Source organism: Nicotiana tomentosiformis, chromosome 6 (assembly GCF_000390325.3).
Source record: "Nicotiana tomentosiformis chromosome 6, ASM39032v3, whole genome shotgun sequence".
Taxonomy (NCBI): domain Eukaryota; kingdom Viridiplantae; phylum Streptophyta; class Magnoliopsida; order Solanales; family Solanaceae; genus Nicotiana; species Nicotiana tomentosiformis.
The window spans coordinates 16,855,140-16,875,458 of record NC_090817.1 but is presented as its reverse complement, the minus strand read 5'-3'; the positions used below and the strand labels follow the sequence as shown (position 1 = coordinate 16,875,458).

At 38.0% G+C, this 20,319-nt stretch overlaps 1 protein-coding gene across 2 annotated transcripts; it reads left to right on the top strand.

Moving 5' to 3' along the window:
- The first annotated feature begins 670 nt into the window (after positions 1-670).
- On the top strand, positions 671-9,085 carry LOC104105086 (homeobox-leucine zipper protein HDG2-like). Of its 2 annotated transcripts, none has more exons than XM_009613343.4 (13): positions 671-971; positions 1,585-1,705; positions 2,569-2,783; positions 3,017-3,134; positions 3,807-3,998; positions 4,636-5,070; positions 5,753-5,854; positions 5,972-6,172; positions 6,414-6,585; positions 6,671-6,945; positions 7,186-7,281; positions 7,794-8,156; positions 8,668-9,085. In XM_009613343.4, exons 2-12 carry the CDS (start codon positions 1,604-1,606, stop codon positions 8,151-8,153), a joined length of 2,268 nt encoding a protein of 755 aa, XP_009611638.1. In that variant the 5' UTR covers positions 671-971; positions 1,585-1,603; the 3' UTR covers positions 8,154-8,156; positions 8,668-9,085. The 2 variants fall into 2 exon arrangements, with proteins under 2 accessions (XP_009611638.1, XP_009611623.1); XM_009613328.4 differs by having other exon boundaries at positions 672-971; positions 6,414-6,594.
- Positions 9,086-20,319: the final 11,234 nt, after the last annotated feature.

Below are 20,319 nucleotides of genomic sequence, written 5' to 3'. Positions count from 1 at the left end.
TTCATATTCTATTAAAATTTATATCCCGTAAGAGAATTCTAAATATTTCTAGACATTTAATTCTTAAAGAAAATTCTATATAAAATCTTAAAAGTATATATAAAAATTATATATTTATATGTCGGGTTGATTCGGGTTTTTTACTCAATACCAAACCAAATCAAACCAAACCAAACCAAGTCGAATTTTTTAATCAATTTGATTTGATTTTTTGGTTTGATGCGATTTTTTCGTTCGATTTGTACACCCTTAAAGAATAAAAAAAATCTTATTGGGAACGGTTCTCCCTTAATGGGTTCTAAGCGACATCAGTTTGATTTAGACTGGGCCAATATATTTCCGACACCTGAAAGTTAAACCTAAAAAGAGTTTTATGAAAATAGAGAGGAGCAGTAAATAGATAATTCCACTCTAATACGAAATTCAAACTCTGAAACCATTGTTAGCATTATTCGATTCACGTAATCTTCACCCCAATATTGTACATACACACACATATACCTACACACAAAAAGACATACATACACATATACATACATATACACACTGTTTTTCACCCCCCCCCCCCCGGAACACCCCCTGGGGAGGGGGAAGGGCATGCATGTTGCTTCTCTATTGCAATAATAACATCCTCAGACCTCCATTTAATGCAATATCACCATCTCTCTTCACATAGCATTTACTCCTTCTTCCTCATTTTTTCTCTCCATTTTCTCCATCTCCTTATCTCTACAACACGAGGGGGTTTGTCCACGCTTTCTTCTTCGTCTTTTTCAATGGTCAACTTCATCTCTATATACTTCACTTCTTGACTTGTTTACCCTATAAAACCCCCCCCTCCTTTTCACTATTTCTTCATCACATTAGCTAGCCACCCACAAATTACCCCCCTCTATTGTTAGATCTCACAAATTCTTCTTTCTTCGTAGCTTCTTTAAGTTCAATTTAAAGCAAGAACCTCCCTCACTAGAGTATGTACTCAAAACCATTTATTTTTCCTTTTCAGACGCATTTAAATCATTTATTTATTATTTATACACTCGTGTACACATACATATAGTCTGTTGTTCCTACCAATTCTTATGTAGTAAGCTTCTGAATCTTTCTTTTTTTGGGTTTCATCTAGGTTTTTAAGGTTGGTTGATATCCACACACACACAGAAAGAGGAGAGAAAGTAAAATATTTAGTTGCATTTCTCAAGATTTTCGTCGAAGTGAGTTATGATCTTTAAAAAAAATAAATTGGGGGTGTGATGTTTTTTTTTCTTCTACATAACTTAACCCCTATATATATCTGTAAAGTTCACTCTTTGACACTCTTACTATAAATGCAGTAGTCTTTTGAGATTCTCTAATAAAGACACCTATTAATTTCAATAGCAATAAAAAAAATAGTCAAATCTGCCTCATCCTTTCCCAATCCGCTCCCTTTTATTTCCTTCTCTTTTTACTCCATTTTCATCAGCTAAGCAGCTGGTTCGTTTGGCACAATTCAAAACCATAGCTGAAATAAAAATGATTAAGAACAAAAAATTAGTTTTTTTTTCTTTGACTTTCTTGAGCTATATGGAGTTTTGGTTTTAGGGTTTTTGCAGAGTGGAGCATGCCGTCCAGAATTTCTCGTCGGGCAAACAAGATGTCATCGTTGGTCGTAAATGATGGAACTGATATTGGATTTTCTTCTTCTGGGCTTCCACTTGGACAGGTCAAATCTAAACACTTCCCTTTTCCGCAGTTGAACGTGTAAAAATTTCAGTATATATATAAACTTTAATTCCTTAATTTATTTTTCTATATCTGTGTCTTTTGGGTGTTTTAAGATCGACTGAACTTAAAGTAATGCATATTTGGATTTCTGAGAAACTTTTATAGGTATGATGTCATCAAATTGAATTCCTTACTCGCCTAGTTTGAATTTTGAGGGTCAAACGAGTTTTTTAATTTTTTATATATATTTCTGAAATTTTTTTTAAAATTTTAATTATTGTAAATTTATAGTACTTTTTATATAGTTTCCAAATATATAAATTTTATTTTAAAAATATAAAGATTATATGTCCCAGTCAAAACTAAGTAGTTTGACTTTTCCTCATCATAAATTTGGTTATGTATATATCTGTTTTTCGTTTTGTTTTACTTCTTGAAAAGAAAAAAAAATAGAGTCGAGATAATTTTGTTCTCCTTTTAATTAATCCTTTTAATTTAGTAAAATCTATAATTTTGCAATTTCGAGTGAAATCCTTCTCGAAACTTGGAAACCGCGTCAAAGGAGGTTTTTTTTTTGGGGGGGGGGGGGGGTATAAATATTGGTCAACCAATAGTTTACTGTATTCCAGACATTTTCAACATTGGCTTTTATTTACTAACCAAACTAATTAAAAATAGACCATTTTACTCAAGAAAAGACTTATGTCCCTTTCTCTGTCTTCTGTCTATTTATAGTAGTAGGGTTCTTGACTTCTTTCCTCACTTTCTTAACACAAAATCAAAAGCATTATTATATGACAATTTTCTCATTATTTTTACGATCAAAATTTTAGCTTAAATAATAAATAATTTTTGTTACAGTCTAGTAGCATGATGGACAGTCAGCTTCATTCACTGGACATGTTATCAAATACATCAGAAAGTGAAATGCCAAGACTGAGTAGTGAAGATTTTGGAAGCAAATCTGGTAATGAAGGCAATTCTGCTGGTGATGAACAAGATGTCAATAATAAGAGCCTCAATAAGCGAAAGCGTTATCACCGCCATACTCAGCATCAGATCCAAGAATTGGAAGCGTAAGCCTGAATCCATGAAAATTAACAACAAAAATAAAATAAAAAGCTTAACTTATATCCACTACAGTATAATAAAATATAACTAAAAAAACAATCGCGAGAACTTTATGGAATTTATGGTTTGACAAAATGTGAGGGATCATGGTATCCACCACTTGGGTCTTTTTTTCTTTTTTTGCTATAATGTTTTAATATTTATACGATTTTATTTGTTTTTTTTTTATGGTGTTCAGATATTTTAAGGAATGTCCTCACCCAGATGACAAGCAAAGGAAAGAGCTAAGTCGAGAATTAGGGTTAGAGCCTTTGCAAATCAAATTTTGGTTCCAAAATAAGCGTACTCAGATGAAGGTATAATATATTGCACTTAATTCATTGATTCCACAAAATATTTGTTTATTATAATAACTCCACAAGGAAAAGCAAATAAAGAAAACATGACAAACATGTTAAACAAATCATATATATTTTGCAAAAATAACAATGAAGTCAGCGGTTTCCTTGTTATACTATGAATTTGGACAATACTTAATCTATTCTAATTTATATGACACTCCTTATAGTCTATTTTTTTTTTAAAGGTACATGCTTATAATTGAAATATTTTAACTTTAAACTTCACATTTTACTCTTGATATATATATATATATATATATATATATATGATTTTATAGCTACAGAAATTATCATGATATTATTAAAACCACAATCTAATTAAGTACTAAAAGTTCTACTTTGTTTTTTTGAAACTTTAATTTGTACCTGATCAAACACCACTACATAAAGTGAAACAGGAGTATACAATTTAGAAAATGTGTCAAACATGGCTAAGTGAGTCATTTTCTTACCTTTGCTATTTAAATTAAGAATAGAATATGTATCCAAAGTCATGTCTTTACACTAACTTTAATTCTTCTCTGAAATCTTCATGTGATGTAGCTAGCAAATATATTCACACATAGCATTTTGGAGTCCTTAATTTTTAACTTTTATTTCATGTGGATGCAAATTCTACCTTGACAGACTAAAAATGAGCGCAGTGAGAACTCACAGCTTCGAGCAGAAAATGAAAAGCTTAGGGCAGAAAATCTGCGGTTCAGAGAAGCTCTGGGCAATGTCTCATGTCCTAATTGTGGTGGCCAACAACCCCCTATTGGCGAAATGTCATATGATGAACATCATTTAAGATTGGAAAACACTCGACTTAGAGAAGAGGTAAACCTTCAACAACTAAACATAGTTTTTTTGGATTCTCACCCGGTATTCACATCGAAAAGTTTCACATTATGGATAAAGTGTTCTCTAACAAATACGACTCCATACATAGGACTCGAGCCCGAGGCCTATGTTAAAAACTAACCATATTGATTTAATGTTTAGTCCTATTTGCGAGAGATTTACCTTATATTCACGTATAGTGTAAATAAAGTTTTACCTAAATAGTGCAATTTAACCTTCTTTGGAAGAAGTTTATTTGCCTTATTTTTCAGGTAATTATTTCTACTAGTTATGGATCCTCACCTATACTTGCCTTTAAGATGACCTGATATTGTAAATAATTTTTAATTTGTCAGTGTGTAAAAATAAACCCTTTTTCCACGAGTTTTACTTCTATTCTATACACTGACATTGTAGACATATTTGTATACTATCAGGTCATTCAAAAGATAAATATATGTAATTTTGAATTAAAGGTAAGATTAATAACTTAAAGAATAATGCTTTTAATTTGCTACAATATGTTAAAATACATTGATAGTCATGTAAAAATTCTTTTATATTAATGTCACTTGGAGGTTGCTAATGTAATTTTACTTTTTTTCTCCCTACCATCCCCACCCTCTTTTTATAGATTGAGCGCATTTCAACTATTGCATCAAAATATGTGGGGAAGCCATTTTCAAACCATAACAATGGTTACTCTCCTCCGCTTGACCTCGGCGTTCCTGCATTTTCAACGCCACAAAGTGTCAATGGAGACGCGTATGGAGATGGTGAAGATGTTATAATGAGTTCACTAATCGGACCGAGTGATACTGAGAAGCCATTTATCATAGAACTTGCAGTTGCAGCCATGGAAGAGTTTGTTCAATTGGCACATATGCAAGAACCACTTTGGTTCCCAAGCATTGAAAATGGAACTAGCTTGTTAAATGAAGAGGAGTATTTTAGGATTTTCCCTAGAGGAATTGGACCTAAGCCTGATGGATTTAAGACTGAAGCTTCAAGGGAAACTGCTATTGTTATAATGAACCATGTTAACCTTGTGGAAATTCTCATGGATGTGGTACGTTTTTATTTGGTTTTTGTTTCACGTTTGGATTTAAGTTATATCCACTAACAATTAAAATAATTTTGTATATTATCTATACAATTTAACTGGTTGTAGCACGTTGTCACTTTTTTTCCAGGTTATCATATCAGGATTGATATGAAAAGTTACCTATATTGTAGATCAATTTTACTTGATGGCGTAAAAACTTAAATATTGTCGGTGCATAGAACTTAAACTCTTAATAACATTCTACCCAAGGAGCTAGAATTGAGTGTCCATGATATTGAGTTTGCAAATAAATATTAGTGTAAAAGAATATGTTAATTAGCTTTACCCATAAACTATAATTCCTAGTCCTAGGACCTCTTGTAGTGTGCTTAGCTTGTTGCTGTTTTAGATAACATACTTTTTTAACTTTATTCACCAAAAGGTCAACTAATAAGATTATAATTGGCAATTTGGATTCAAAATAAATTAGTTATAACAAGGTCACAAATATAAAGATATATTGCTGCTCTAAGTAATTGTCTTACGATCACTAATTGGAAATAATGTTTTCGATATAGTCTTGTTTTCCAATATCCAGGCCCCACTTGTGGGATTTCACTGGGTTTGTTGTTGTTGTTCTTGTTTTCCAATATGTCGATACGGGAATAACGTATTAATAAGTCTTAGTTTGTCTTGTGATTTCCAGAATCACTGGTCAAGTATGTTTTCTGGTGTTGTGTCGAGGGCTTCAACTATTGATGTACTATCAACTGGAGTAGCAGGAAATTTTAATGGAGCATTGCAAGTGGTAATAAATAGCATTCTCCTTAATTAATCAATTAGTCCAATTACTATACCTATGTGTGTCCCTGATTGTAGAAAAAATTCTTTTACTATAAAAGTTGAACTCTTGTGAATTTTGCAGATATTAGCAGAATTTCAAGTACCCTCTCCACAGGTTCCAACTCGAGAATGCTACTTTGCTAGGTATTGCAAGCACAGAGTTGACGGTACATGGGCTGTTGTCGACGTTTCATTGGACCATTTACGCGCTATCCCATCTGCTAGGTGCCGGAGAAGGCCCTCCGGGTGCCTTATTCAAGAGATGCCAAATGGGTACTCAAAGGTAAAAATACTTATCAAGAATCATCCAACTACATTGCGATACAAATAGATTAAACTTATATACAGTGACAATATAATTTAACATATTGTAACAAGTTACTTGTCTTATTTTCAAGGTTACTAGTACATGTTCTTACTTTTTAAGTGACATGATCGTGTAAAATCTTTTATTAGTGTATAGAACTTAAACTTTTCAAGAATATGCTAACAATTCCTATTAATTGATGTGATTTTTGCACTAGGTCACATGGGTTGAACATATTGAAGTTGACGATAGTGCAGTCCACAATATTTACAAGCCTTTAGTGAGTTCTGGCCTTGCCTTTGGGGCAAAGCGATGGACTGCAACTCTAGATAGGCAATGTGAACGTCTTGCAAGTGCTATGGCCACAAATTTTCCAACCAATGACCTTGGTAACATTGGTAAATACATTAATATAACTGTTAGATGTCACAAGTTAGTAATATATATTCTCCTCAATTAGTATTTCTTATGCAGTGTTGACAAATCAAGATAGCAGAAAGAGTATGTTGAAGTTAGCAGAGAGAATGGTGAATAGCTTTTGTTCTGGAATGAGTGCCACGGCTGGTAATCAATGGTCGACGCTTTCTGGAAGTGGCTCCGATGATAATGTTCGAGTTATGACTAGGAAAAGTGTAGATGATCCTGGGAGACCACCTGGTATTGTGTTAAGTGCTGCAACTTCATTTTGGCTGCCGATTTCTCCTAAAAGAGTATTCGACTTCCTCCGCGATGAAAACACTAGGAGCGAGGTATCACATCGTCGAAGACTCTTAAAATCTAGTTTTATACAAGAGTTTTAACTTATGTCCGATGACAATATAAAAGATTCATTGCACTAACTCTAGTTTTATGCAGTAGTTAAACTTATATCCACGACAGTATAAAAGATTCATTACACTGACTCAAGTTTTATGCAGGAGTTTAACTTATATCCATTGACAGTATAAAATTTTTATAACACTGACACTGTTACTCTCCTCTGGTTATAGTGGGACATTCTCTCCAATGGGGGTGTTGTTCAAGAAATGGCTCATATTGCTAATGGAAGGGAAACAGGCAATTGTGTCTCATTATTGAGAGTAAATGTAAGTCAACTATAATCTTCACTTTTACTTTCTTACCTCAATATTCATAAAGTTCCATGGAATTATGTAATCATCTCATCTAAAAGTCTAAATTGCTAGATGATGCACTTTTATTTAATTAATTATACACGACACATCACATGTGAATCTGATTTTTTTTGTGAGCCATGCATGCGAAAACTCTTTTTTGGTAGTGTACTGGATCTCTGCTCACTCTATTATCATGTTGAACTGACGACCTTCTCTAAAAGTATAAGTTTTTAGAAAAACCACAATTTTGATTAATTAATCATATTCTTAACAAGTTTAACTAAATTAGAGGGATGAATTAAGATACTAATGACTGTGCTTTGCTTGAGCCGAGGTTCTATCAGAACCAGTCTCTGTACCTTTGCAAGGTATGAGTAAAACTGCATACACACTACCCTCCTCATACCACACTTGTGGGATTACACTAGGTTTGTTGTTGTTGAATTAAGATACTAATCCAATCTTTCATTTGTAAATTACAGAGTTCAAACTCAAGCCAAAGCAATATGCTAATATTGCAAGAAAGCAGCACTGATCCAACAAACTCCTATGTTGTCTATGCACCTGTTGATATTGGTGCAATGAACATAGTATTGGGTGGTGGAGATCCAGATTTTGTTGCACTTTTACCCTCCGGATTCGCGATACTACCAGATGGCCCTCCAGGAAATAGTAGAGTTGGTTGTGGTGGATCTCTACTAACTGTTGCATTTCAGATTTTGGTTGATTCAATTCCTACTGCAAAGCTTTCACTAGGATCAGTTGCTACTGTGAACAATCTCATTGCTTGCACTGTGGATAGGATCAAAGCTTCTCTTTTATCCGAGAGTACACCTTCTTAAGCTGTAAGTATTTCTTTGGCTATTAAATATGAGCATAAATATATATTTTCTATGGAACATAAATATATATTTGAATTGAATGAGGTATTTAAAGGAAGATTTGAAATGGGAAGAACCTATTTTATGGAGGGTCTATGAGTTTTAATGATAAGGGACCGTGTACACTGATGCTTTGGTCTAGGAGTAAGAGTGCAGCACATGAAATACGGCTGAGGTGCACGTCACGGATTCGAGCCCTACCACATTAAGAGGCGAGCCCGTTATCCTTCTAATTAGAACCATGTGCTACTATGCACACTCTTTATTACTTATGCACAGAGAGTAGAAAAAAATTTCGTCAACTAAAAGATATTGCGGTTAATTGTCCACAATGTTTGAAATTAGTAAATTGGGAAATTAGTCATGCAACAAGGTACCACAAATTAAAATTATGCCGATAACTTAAAAATTTCCTTACGTTATTAGTGTACATAAATTAAATTATTATTTTATTTTTTTACTTTTTTGGTTGCAGCTGTGTATGGACAAGGTGAAATAGAGAGGACGGCATGAAATAAGTTAAGCGGAAGTCAAGAGCGCACCTTCATCCTTTGGTTGTATTGTTTGTACAAATCAACCAAGGCGTCTAATTTAAAGCTTTTTCTACAAAGTTTAGATAGGTTAAGTAGAGGTTCGTGAACTGACTTCCGGTGGCAATTCCAAAGAGAATTAGAAAATATAAAGATTATATAGATTCTAGAATATAGAATATATCAGTTGGTCTTTTTTTTAATTTCCTTTTTCAATACAGGTCTTGATCCTGTGCAATTAGGGTTCACCTCCTGTGTGTCTAGTGCTTCTAGTCTTTGAACTTGAGAGCATTTGGCAGACTTTTTTGTCTGCTTTTGCTTGACTATATCAAAATATATTAGAATTGTGGTTTCTCTTGCTTAGTTTTTTGGAACAAGTAGTCGAATTCACTTCACTGTTTACTTTTTTTGCTGGCACATAGATTATATACTAATTATGCATAATTATACAAATATTATATAATTGCTGTCTATTTTTAATTTAAGCGATTGAGTAGTCGGCTATTTAGGTTATTTCTCCTTCTTTTTTCATTCGCTTGAGATGAACATTTCTCAAGTTCTTTTTTTTGATACCTCATAGTTATCATCGGTACATGAATAATACTCGGCCAAACAAATAGAGAACACCTTAAAGTTAATATGTCTTTTCAGAGGCGGATTCAGGATTTAAATTTTATGGGTTCAATTTTAAAATTTTTAATATTGAACTCATTATATTTTTAAAGTTATGAGTTCATATCTACTATTTTTACAATTTTAATAAATTTTACATATAAATTTTTACTCTGCGTCGAAAGTTATGGGTTCAGTTGAACCCGTAACTAGTAAGCTACATCCGCCTCTGTGTCTTTTCATTTAGGACAATTTAATGGAAGCTATTACCTATTAAACCACTGCAATGTTTGTCCAAATGATTTTCGCTTGAAGTTAAGCTCATAAAATAACGTATATATATATATATATATATATATATATATATATATATATATATATATTATTTTTTTGAAATCTTTCATGCATCTTTTTCTCAAAAGTTAATAGTAATTTTAAATCATAATCGTAAGTTGATGAGTAAATTTGAACCTTTTTTTCCATAAAAATTTTGGACATGGAATCTGCCCATTTCATAGAGTTCTATTAATATCAAGAGCAAAAGTATACATGAATTAAAAATATAATGAGATCAAATCGAGCAATCTCCAATATTATAAAGGTAAATTGACATTTCCTACATAAATACTAGTATACTACTACTAATATTTATATTGAAACCGGCACGAAAATTCCTCCTAAATCATTTCTCAAACTATTTCAAAAGGGAAAGAAACTGAAATCAAGTAACTTGAGACAGTAGAGAAGGAAGATAGTGAGAGAGTCCATGGGGAATGCCTGAAGGCGACAACAGACAACCAAAGCCCCTCAGATGCAACGAATGGGCGACAACAGACACCCATTCACCATTTGAGTTATTGGGTTCAAATTTTAATATTTTACACTTTTAGTATTTCTTGTTGCATATATAGGGATTGAACCAAAGCTACTGAGTTCGACTAAACTTATAAGTTATATTGTACATCTGCCCAGTACATATAGTTGGGCTCTAGAATGTGTCCGGAGATGTTTGTTTAGGTACTTGTGTGGCAGTAAGTAATGTAGAGAATGTCTAGTGTTTTAGATAACCCTTAGTTTGTCATAAACTATTGTGTATTGGAATTAAGCAGGAGAGAGATGGATATAGAGGATTTATATAGCTTATGCATTACCATGATGTTGTTATTGTTGTTGATGTTGAGGTGTTGTTGTGGTATCCTCAATTTAATGGGGAAGATTGTAGACTTCAAATTTTTTGTTCAACTTGATTTTAGGTTCCAAAATACTTGCGTTAACTTGGGTATGTGGTAAGGCTAGAGTGTAAAGAGAGAAACTAATTTGTTAGATCCAGTTTGTAGTGTCGTGGAGTCATTGACTCATTTTTTACCAATAAAGATCGACCCAGTATTTCATTTACACTTGAAATGCAAAGATCTTAATTTGGTTAAGTGTGTCATTAGATGATTAAGCATATTATCTGTTTGGACAGTCAGTGTTTCTTTCAATTTACTCTGTATGTGACATGTGACTGGGGAGGTAGTTAAAGAACATGTTTTGTTTGAAAGGGGAAAAAAGCCTAGCACTTTGCATTCTGTTAAAGAAGCTTGTTGTGTCAAAGATAAAAATGTTTGAAGATGTAAGATCAATAATATAGACTAGTTTTTCCTTTATTAATTGTTTCCTTTTCACAAAAAAAAAAAAAAAAAAAGTCCTGTCCGACTGACCGGATGTTTGTTAGCTAACCAAAATCTATTATTCACTGAGTTTCGAAGTTGAAGAAAACTGATTTCTCAGTTATTTAAGAAAAAGGTTTACTAGCTAACTGAAAGGCTCAAAACTCATTATCAAAGTCATTTTATGATCTTTCTATACTTAGACCAAGTTGGTAAAGTTTTTTTGTACTAAAAGTTGTTTATGCCTTTTAAGTTGTGAGATATTGTACTAAAAGGGTGATATTCTCTAAAACATGGTCTCTAAAGCAGAGATTTGAATTCACTATCTGTATGGGTAAAAGATTATCTCTAATATGATTAAGTCATATTAGCATTAATGAGGCATTCACAGGTCGTCGTGTGTTACAAATGCGACTTGTAGAGACCTTTCCAAGGTCGAAGTGGTTCTAGAAACAATGAAGGTTGCGATCGAAGAGTCAACAAGGATTAAGGTCGAGGAGTCGTCAAAGATCAAGATCGAGGTCGAACATCCTTGACAGAGTTATAACGGCTATTTTTAAGATAGGAAACTAAAGAGAATATTCTAGTAGATATTCTCTGCACCTATACTATTAGGGTTAGCAACATGTTCCCTATAAATAGAAAGATACACAATGATAGGGGACATGAGATATTCATTTGTAAAAAAAACACATTGACGTGATAGAGAGAATCTGGTCCTATTACAAGCATACAAAAACAACTTTTTTACTAAGATTCTTGTCTAGCATTTCCTTTGGATCCAAAACAACCTAAGTGTTCAAAGGCTTATCAATCATTCATCATTATCAGAGAGAATATCCACTGATCTCATCCCTTTTCGGGTGACTCGCACATTTTATTTACTTAAATAACACTTATTGCTATTTATTACTATTTAATGTCATATTCCATCTTTTTGGATCATTGAATACTGTTATTATTGCTTATATTCATTGCTATCCAGACAAATGTCCAAGTTATTTGTCACAGCACCGATAGCTTTGTCATTAGCATATTATTATTAACTAAGATTAGGTCTTCTTTATTTAAATCTAATTGGTTGGACCAAGATCTATATTTTTGATCAAATAGTTTGGTACCGTCTGTGGGGACTTCTTAGTTAATTATTTTGGTTTCCTTTAGATATATAGCTAACGTGAGTCACTAACCTCACAAACCCCAAGATCTTTCTCTTTCTTTGCACGTACGAAAACCTACATGGCAGGTAACCAAGGAGAGAGGACTAAAATAATAAGTTACTTCCCTAGCTACCTTATGAACGCTATCAACGAGAGCTGTGAAACATTAGGCGAGGACGTGACGCCCACTGCGTCCCAAAGGAGCGAGAGGTCGCGCATAACAAAATCAAACGGAAAAGGGGCCTCCACGTCCATAGAAGAAGGGACGCCACGGGCCGTAAAAAGCTCCTCGAAGCATGGTTGACCGATACGCTAGTGAGCATTCTCAACAAGCCCACTCCATGCAGGACCACAGAGACTGCAAGAACCTACATAGTGCAACGAGCAGACGAACATAACGACCAACCGGACCCTCTAACACCAGGTATCACTCATAATGTTACTAACAATACAGGTGACATCGCCATCGCCGATGTTCTAAGGAGGATGTAAGAAATGGAGAATGAAAATAATGCACTCAGAGATCGAATGAAAGAACACTAAGAATGAGTCGATAAGATACCGGGCGCCCCTAAGCTATTGCCAAAGAAGGACGCTGGCAGGTTCGTAGAGTAGCCGTACAACGAAGAAGCAGCCCTTCATGCCATACCAAAGACCTTCAAAATGCAGTCATATCTCAGGATATACGACGGAACGAATGATCTCGAAGATCATGTGACTCATTATATCACCACCGTGAAAGGAAACAACCTCACTAAGGAACAAGTATCTTCTATTTTGCTGAAGAAATTTGGAGAAACTCTTACGGGAGGGGTATTAATATGGTACTCATAGCTACCAACCCACTCCATAGAAACCTTCAAGGAAATGGCCGATAAGTTCGTAGTGGCGCATGCCGGAGCCAGGAAAGTCGAAACAAGAGTTGACGACATATTCTTCATCAAGCAGTCCTTGGGAGAAGGACTTCCTCGCCTGATTCAACAGGGTAATGATGACCCTATAAAACGTGTCCCGAGGGGATGGCGGTCGCGACTTTTCAGAACGGGTTGAGTAGAGATGGTTTGAGAGCGACTAGAAAACTGCTGAGCCGATTGATAAAATATCCTCCAACCACTTGGGACGAGATCCATAATGCTTACTGTGCCGAAGTCCGAGCAGATGAGGACGACCTCAACGGACCAACTCAGCTCATCTTTGTACAAGCCGAGTCCAGGCAAGAACGAAGAGACAACATCAGGAGGGATCACCTTGTCTCACGACCCAACATGGAATGACACCAACCATACGACAGGGCCTCCGCCCCACCTTCTATTTGCTATGAGGAGGGCCATCTAGGCCAAGAACGGGGACTCACCGGAACAAGAGAGGTATGCCCCCTTATTATCTGCTCATAATTTTTGTGTATCACTTACAGAAATAGTCTATACCCTCGAGAAACTCGAAACAAAGGTGAAGTTGCCGCCAAAGATGAGGTCCTATCTGAGCACCAGAAAATCTGACACTCTCTGCGAGTTCCACCAAAAGCGCGGGCACAAAATAGAAGATTGCATCTCCCTCAGGCAAGAAGTTGTAAACATGTTGCGGCAGGGACACCTCAAAAAGTTGTTGAGCGACAAGGGGAGAAATAACTTCACCAGAGGACGTGAACACCAAGGCCTGCCAAAGCTGCCATCACCAGCTCATACTATCAATATAATCATTGGCAGCAACGACGATGCCTCCATCAACGGTGTTAAATTCACCACCACTCACAAACTCAAACGATCTATCACCAGTTAACTGTATGACGGACTCGAAAAAAGTATCATCTTTGACGAGTCAAATGCCGACAGTTTGAATTTCCCTTATAATGATGCTCTCGTCATTACTTTGTACATTTTAGATATTGATGTCAAACGTATCATGGTAGACGATGGAAGTCGAGCATACATTATCCATCCCCGAATCCTCGCCCAAATGAGACTCGAGGACAAGATAGTGCCACGCTGCATCACACTAACCGGTTTTAATAATGCAGTTGAACGGACATCGGGAGAAATTACACTCCCTGTCTTGGCTGGCAGCGTAACACTAGAGACAATATTTCATATCATGGACCAGGCCACCGCGTACAATGCCATAGTAGATGACCATGGATACATCCTATAAGAGCCATCCCTTCCAACCCATACCAAGTAATCAAATTCCCAACACCTTGGGGGATATTCAGCATACAGGGAGAGCAGCACGCGTCCCGGGAGTGCTACCGCATCGCCTTAGACGACACCACAAACGAATAGAAAAAAGATTAGGAAAATAAGGCATAGCAATCAACAGGGTCGAGGTCGACACAAGAAGAGACCAGGGACCTCATCATGGATCTCGAAATGGTCGAAGTCGCGGACTCGACTGTAGAGGACCTCTACCCCATTCAATTAGACCCTATCGACTACAGCAAAAAGGCCTACATCGGCTATAAACTCCGAGAACCCGGTAAATTTAGCCAATTCTTAATAACAATTGCAGATTTGTTTGCCTTCAGCCATGCAGATATGCCAGGCATCCCCAAGGAGGTTGCCACACACAAATTAAATGTTGACCCGTTCTACCCCTCGGTAAAGCAGGTCAGACGTAAATTCAATCCCACCATCAACGATGCCGTCCATGAGAAGGTGGAGAAACTATTAGAAAATAGCTCTATCAGGAAGTCAAAGTACCCCAAATGGATTGCCAACGTAGTGATGGTCAAAAAGAAAAATGGAAAATGGCGGATGTGCGTAGATTTCATGGACTTGAACAAAGCATGCCCGAAGGATTTGTTCCCGTTACCACATATCGACTAACTCATCGACGCAACGGCCGGACACGAGTTGTTGAGTTTTTTAGATGCGTACTCAGGCTATAGCCAGATACTTATGGAAGAAGAGGACCAAGAGAAAACCACGTTCATCACTCACCGAGGAACATATTATTATAGGGCCATCCCATTTAGGCTGAAGGACGCAGGGGCTACATATCAAATATTGGTCACGAAAATGTTTAAAGATTAGCTCGGCAAGACCATGAAAGTATATATAGACGATATGCTGGTCAAATCCTTAAAGGCTGAGGACCGTATCGACCATTTGAAGGAAGTTTTCGATATACTAAAACGGTATGGAATGAAACCAAACCCAGAGAAATACGCGTTTGGCGTAGCCTCTGGAAAGTTCTTGGGCTTCTTAGTGTCACAACGGGGGATCAAGGTTAACCCCGACCAAGTTCACTAGGTGAATCACCGCCTTATCGAGATTCAGCTCACGGTCGTCTAACAGATGTCACCTATTTTTTGGCGTACTAAAAAAGGACAACGACCTCGAGTGGACACCTGAGTGTATAGAAGCTCTACGATAACTGAAGGCGTATCTTTCATCACCACATCTACTCTCAAAGCCCGAACCCGAGGAACATCTCCTCGTCTACCTAGCCATCTCCGAAGTAGCAGTAAGTGCAGTCCTGATTCGAGAAACCAAAGGTAAGCAGTCTCACATTTATTACATCAGCAAAACACTCGTCGACACTGAGACGAGGTACCCTCACCTCGAGAAACTGGCCTTGGCACTAATCGTAGCTTCACGAAAGCTTAGACCTTATTTCCAATGTCACCCTATCTCGGTTGTTAACACCTTTACCCTAAGAGGAATTTTACATAAAACCAAGCTGTCGGGAAGGTTGGCCAAGTGGGCCAACTAACTAAGCGAGCACGGTATCACGTATCAACCACGAACGACGATAAAGTTGCAAGTGCTAGCCGACTTCATCACAAAATGCAGTGCAAAAATAATTACTGAAGTCGAGAAGGAAGTCGTTCAAGCTTCTCTCCAAACACAAGAACCCTGGATCTTATACACCTACGGCGTATCCAACGCCTCCAGATCCAGACTGGGACTCGTACTAGAGGTCTCTACCGGCAAAGTAATTTTCTAGTCCATATGATGACTAGATATGACTAACAACGAGGCCGAGTATGGGGCCATAATTGCAGGATTGAGGCTAGCACTCAAGTATGGGGCAAAGCGGTTGAAACTCCGATGTGATTCCCAAATTATAGTCAACCAAGTCATAGGTACTTTCCAAATTAAAGAACAAAGGTTGCAAAAATATTAGACGAAGATTTGTAAGCTGCTGCCCGAGTTCGACGAATGCCAGCTCGACCATATCACCAAATTGGTTGCGGCTACCAAAAGTATCACGACCGGGGATAAAAGTGTAGTCCACCTCCTCTATTCATCGCTAGACCAAGTCGAGGTAAGATCTGTAAGCTTAACCTGGGATTGGCACAATCGTATTATCGTATATTTCCATCATGGCGCACTCTTAAACGACAAAAAAAGGCAAGAAACTAAGAATGCAAGCAGCCAGATACAATCTCCTCCATAGTGACATGTATAGGAGGACATATGGTAGCCCTCTGGTGAAATGTTTGGGCCCAAACCAAACCCAGCGCATCCTCGAAAAAGTCCATGAAGGCCATTGTGGTGCTCACTCCGGCAATCGAGCACTCATCAGGTGCCTCATACGGGCAGGATACTATTGACCCACCATGAAAAAGAAATGCGAACAATGTCAGAAATACGCCCCAGTAATTCACCAAGTAGGAGAACACCTCCACTCAGTCACCTCTCTATGGCCGTTCATCAAGTAGGGAATGGACATCGTGGCCCCCCTCCCAACAGGGCGAGGTAATGTACGATTCCTTTTGGTTTTAACTGACTATTTCTCTAAATAGGTGGAAGTAGGAGCGTTCGTCCAAATATGCGAACAATAGGTAATCACCTTTATATGGAGAAATATCATCTGCCGATTCGGCCTACCCAAGGAGATCAGTTGCAACAACAGACCCCAGTTCACGGGAAAGAAAACCATCGAATTCTTCGAGAAATGTCATATTAGGAGGATACTTTCAACCCCGTATCACTCGGTGGGTAACTGACAGGTAGAATACTCTAACAAGTCCATATTAAACATCATGAAGAAAAGCTCGAAGACGCCAAGGGACTGTGGCCGAAGATACTCCCAGAAGTATTATGGGCATATAGAACTACCCCGAAGACGAGCACATGAGAGAAACCCTACTCTTTGGCCTATGGGACCGAAGCAGTCATACCAATCGGAGAACCCATTCTTAGGTACACCCACGAAGGCGATACTAGTAATGATGAGAGTAGAAGGCATGAACTAGTTGAAATCGAAGAATGAAAAGATATAGCGTACATAAGGATGGTCTCCCAAAAGCAACAAATAGAACATTATTACAACAAGAAAGCAAAGGTTCGACCGCTTAAATTTGGGGACTACGTACTCAAAGCCAAAACTCAAGCGAGCAAAGACCCACATGAAGGCAAGTTGGGAACAAACTGGGACGGCCCATACAAAATAACACCCAAAAGGAAGAAGTGTCCCCAAGTTGTACAATTCTTCCATCACTTGAGTTTTATCCCATTAGGGTTTTCTCAAAGAGGTTTTTAACGAGGCGACAAGGGGAAACTTCGATTTGAAGTATGCGATGGAGGGACTATTTTTCTATTTCATTACCCGACTCCTCAATACTCTCCAAGTCAAGCAATAAAGGGACTAGATAGATTGGGACTGGGACTGAAACGTCAGCCAATGCCCAAAATTTGTAACTTTCTCTAATCATGTAATCAGAGCAACAACGTCAAAATAATAAGAAACTTACGTTTATCATAAACACCTATCATCCCTCGGCCGTAACTAACAAAAGGTTAAGTTTGACCCCACTTGAACAACACATATCGGCCCTCGGTCGCGATTAACAAAAGGTTACGTTCGACCCCACTCGAACAACACCTATCAGCCCTCGATCGTAACTAACAAAAGGTATTGTTCGACCATGCTCGAACAACACTTATCGGCCCTCGGCCGCGATTAACAAAAGGTTATGTTCGACCCCGCTCGAACAATACCTATCGGTCCTCGGCCATGATTAACAAAAGGTTAAGTTTGACCCAACTCAAACAACATCAATTGACCCTCGGTCTCAATTTAAAGAGGTTATAATTCGACCAAGTTCGAATGACACCTATCGGCCCGCGGCCACACCCTAACAAAAGGTTAAGTTCAACCCAACTCAAACAACACCAATCGGCCCTCGGCCGCAATTTAAAAAGGTTATAAATTGACCAAGTTCGAATGACACCTATAGGCTCTCGGCCATGATTTTAGGTGGTTAAAATTCATCCAAGTTCGAATAACACCTATTGTCCCCCGGCCACGTTTCAATAGAAGGTTAAACGCAACCAAATAAGAAGCTAAGTTCGATCAAGTTCAAACCTAATCGATCGGTCCGTAGACATGCTTGACCTATACGGGCAAAGGGGTAATTTGGCCCACAACTATTCGACCCAAGGACTTTGATATTTACAAGAACGATGACAAACAAAGTACAGAAACAAACTAGGGCAAATAAGAAAGGTACAAATGAAAGCAAAACCCAACTTTGATATTTATAAACAAAGGTTTCTTACAAAGGCTCTTGAAGATGCCAACAAAAATACACAAAAATGATAGAGAAAAAAGAACTACTGCTGGCCATCACTATCACGACCCACGACATCCTCACCGGATCAATCTTCAATTCCCTCTCCCTCCTCGCCTGAAAGGTATATAGAATCATACCTGGCCTCATCCTCAAGGTGATCTACAACATCCTCACCGTCCTCATCTTCATCACCAGGACGAGGCGTAGTTGGGTCTTAGCCACAAGCAACCCGAGACTCGCGAGCCTTGACTCGAGCATCTTCAAAGTCTGCGGCAGGAACAAAACCCACCACATGCAACTCACGAAGCACATCCAATCGGGCCTCGGTGTGAATCCACTCTTCATACAACTCACAAGGAACATTGGGAAAGCCAGAAGTCGTAGATGAAGAAGGTTGTGCAAGTAGTTTGGCCTTCTTGGCCTCTAAAGAGGCAACATGATCATAAATATCGAATGTCTCTTTCTCCAACTCCCTAATCCTTTTCATCAAGCCGTTCTTATATAAGACTCGCCGTCGATAAGTCATTTTCTTGCTCAGAATTGAGGGTTCGATTTGCCACTTCAAGGAACTCCACCCTCCTAAGAGCCTCCGACTGAGCAGACTCTGCCTTATTAAGCTCCTCCTGTTTATCGGCGACCTCGCCACTAAGGAAATCCTCCTTGAACTGGCACTCTTCGAGTTAGCCTCGCAACAAGACCACTTGGGCTTAGAGATCACTGCATTGGGCCTCTACGCCCCTGCCAAGCTCAAGCTCCTCCTCTTTGCTCTTCAATATCCCTTCAAAGATGTTGCATTTCTCTATGACCCGCATCATCTCCTCGTCCCTCTTCTTCAAGTCCTTCCTCAGGACCCGTACGTCATCGCCTTCACGAAGCCGACACTGGAGCTCCTGGTACTTCTCAAGGCACCTTGTATACTTGTCCTTCAGCTTCACGTAAATGTATTTACGCCTCTTCTCCTGATGAGCACTCTCAATCTCTAGAATAACCGTCAACAAAACAAAAAAAGGAATTAGGGCTTACGAAAGAAATTGAAGCATAAGGAAAAGAACATATGACAGTCATATTTACCTGGCGAGCAAGACCAGCAATGTTATTCGACAGAGTACTGTCATTTATCATCTCGAGGGTCGTACCCTCAATCTTTGAAAAAAGAGGACCGAGGGCAAAAACTATTTCCTCGGTGTATACAAGAAGATTACAATCCATTGGGATCACAATAGTCCTAGAGCCTCCTTCCAACCTTACTACAAGTTAAGTGAGTCTTTCATCGATCATCCTCAACTCGTCCAGGTCCATATAAAAGGCAGATCCAACGTCCTCCTCAGTAATAGCCTTCTCTCTATCATTAGCCACATATGGGACATCTACTAGGACCCTAGAAGATGAAGCCTCATCTTGCCTCGGAAGTGCGAGGCCGTCATTATGCATCCCGCCATCCACCATCTCCACCACGGGACACATTGATGCACTCGTTTTCATATCCTCCAAGTGCGGGACCTCAGAACCCGCCTCGGGGCTCACTCCAACATACACTGTGGCCATCTCTCGAAGAACAAAGTCATATTCTTCCAAGTCGACGTCTACTGGCTTTTCTCCTCCCGCATCCATGGCTCTCCTCTTACGAGGTATTAGGATACCTTCATCAGTAGA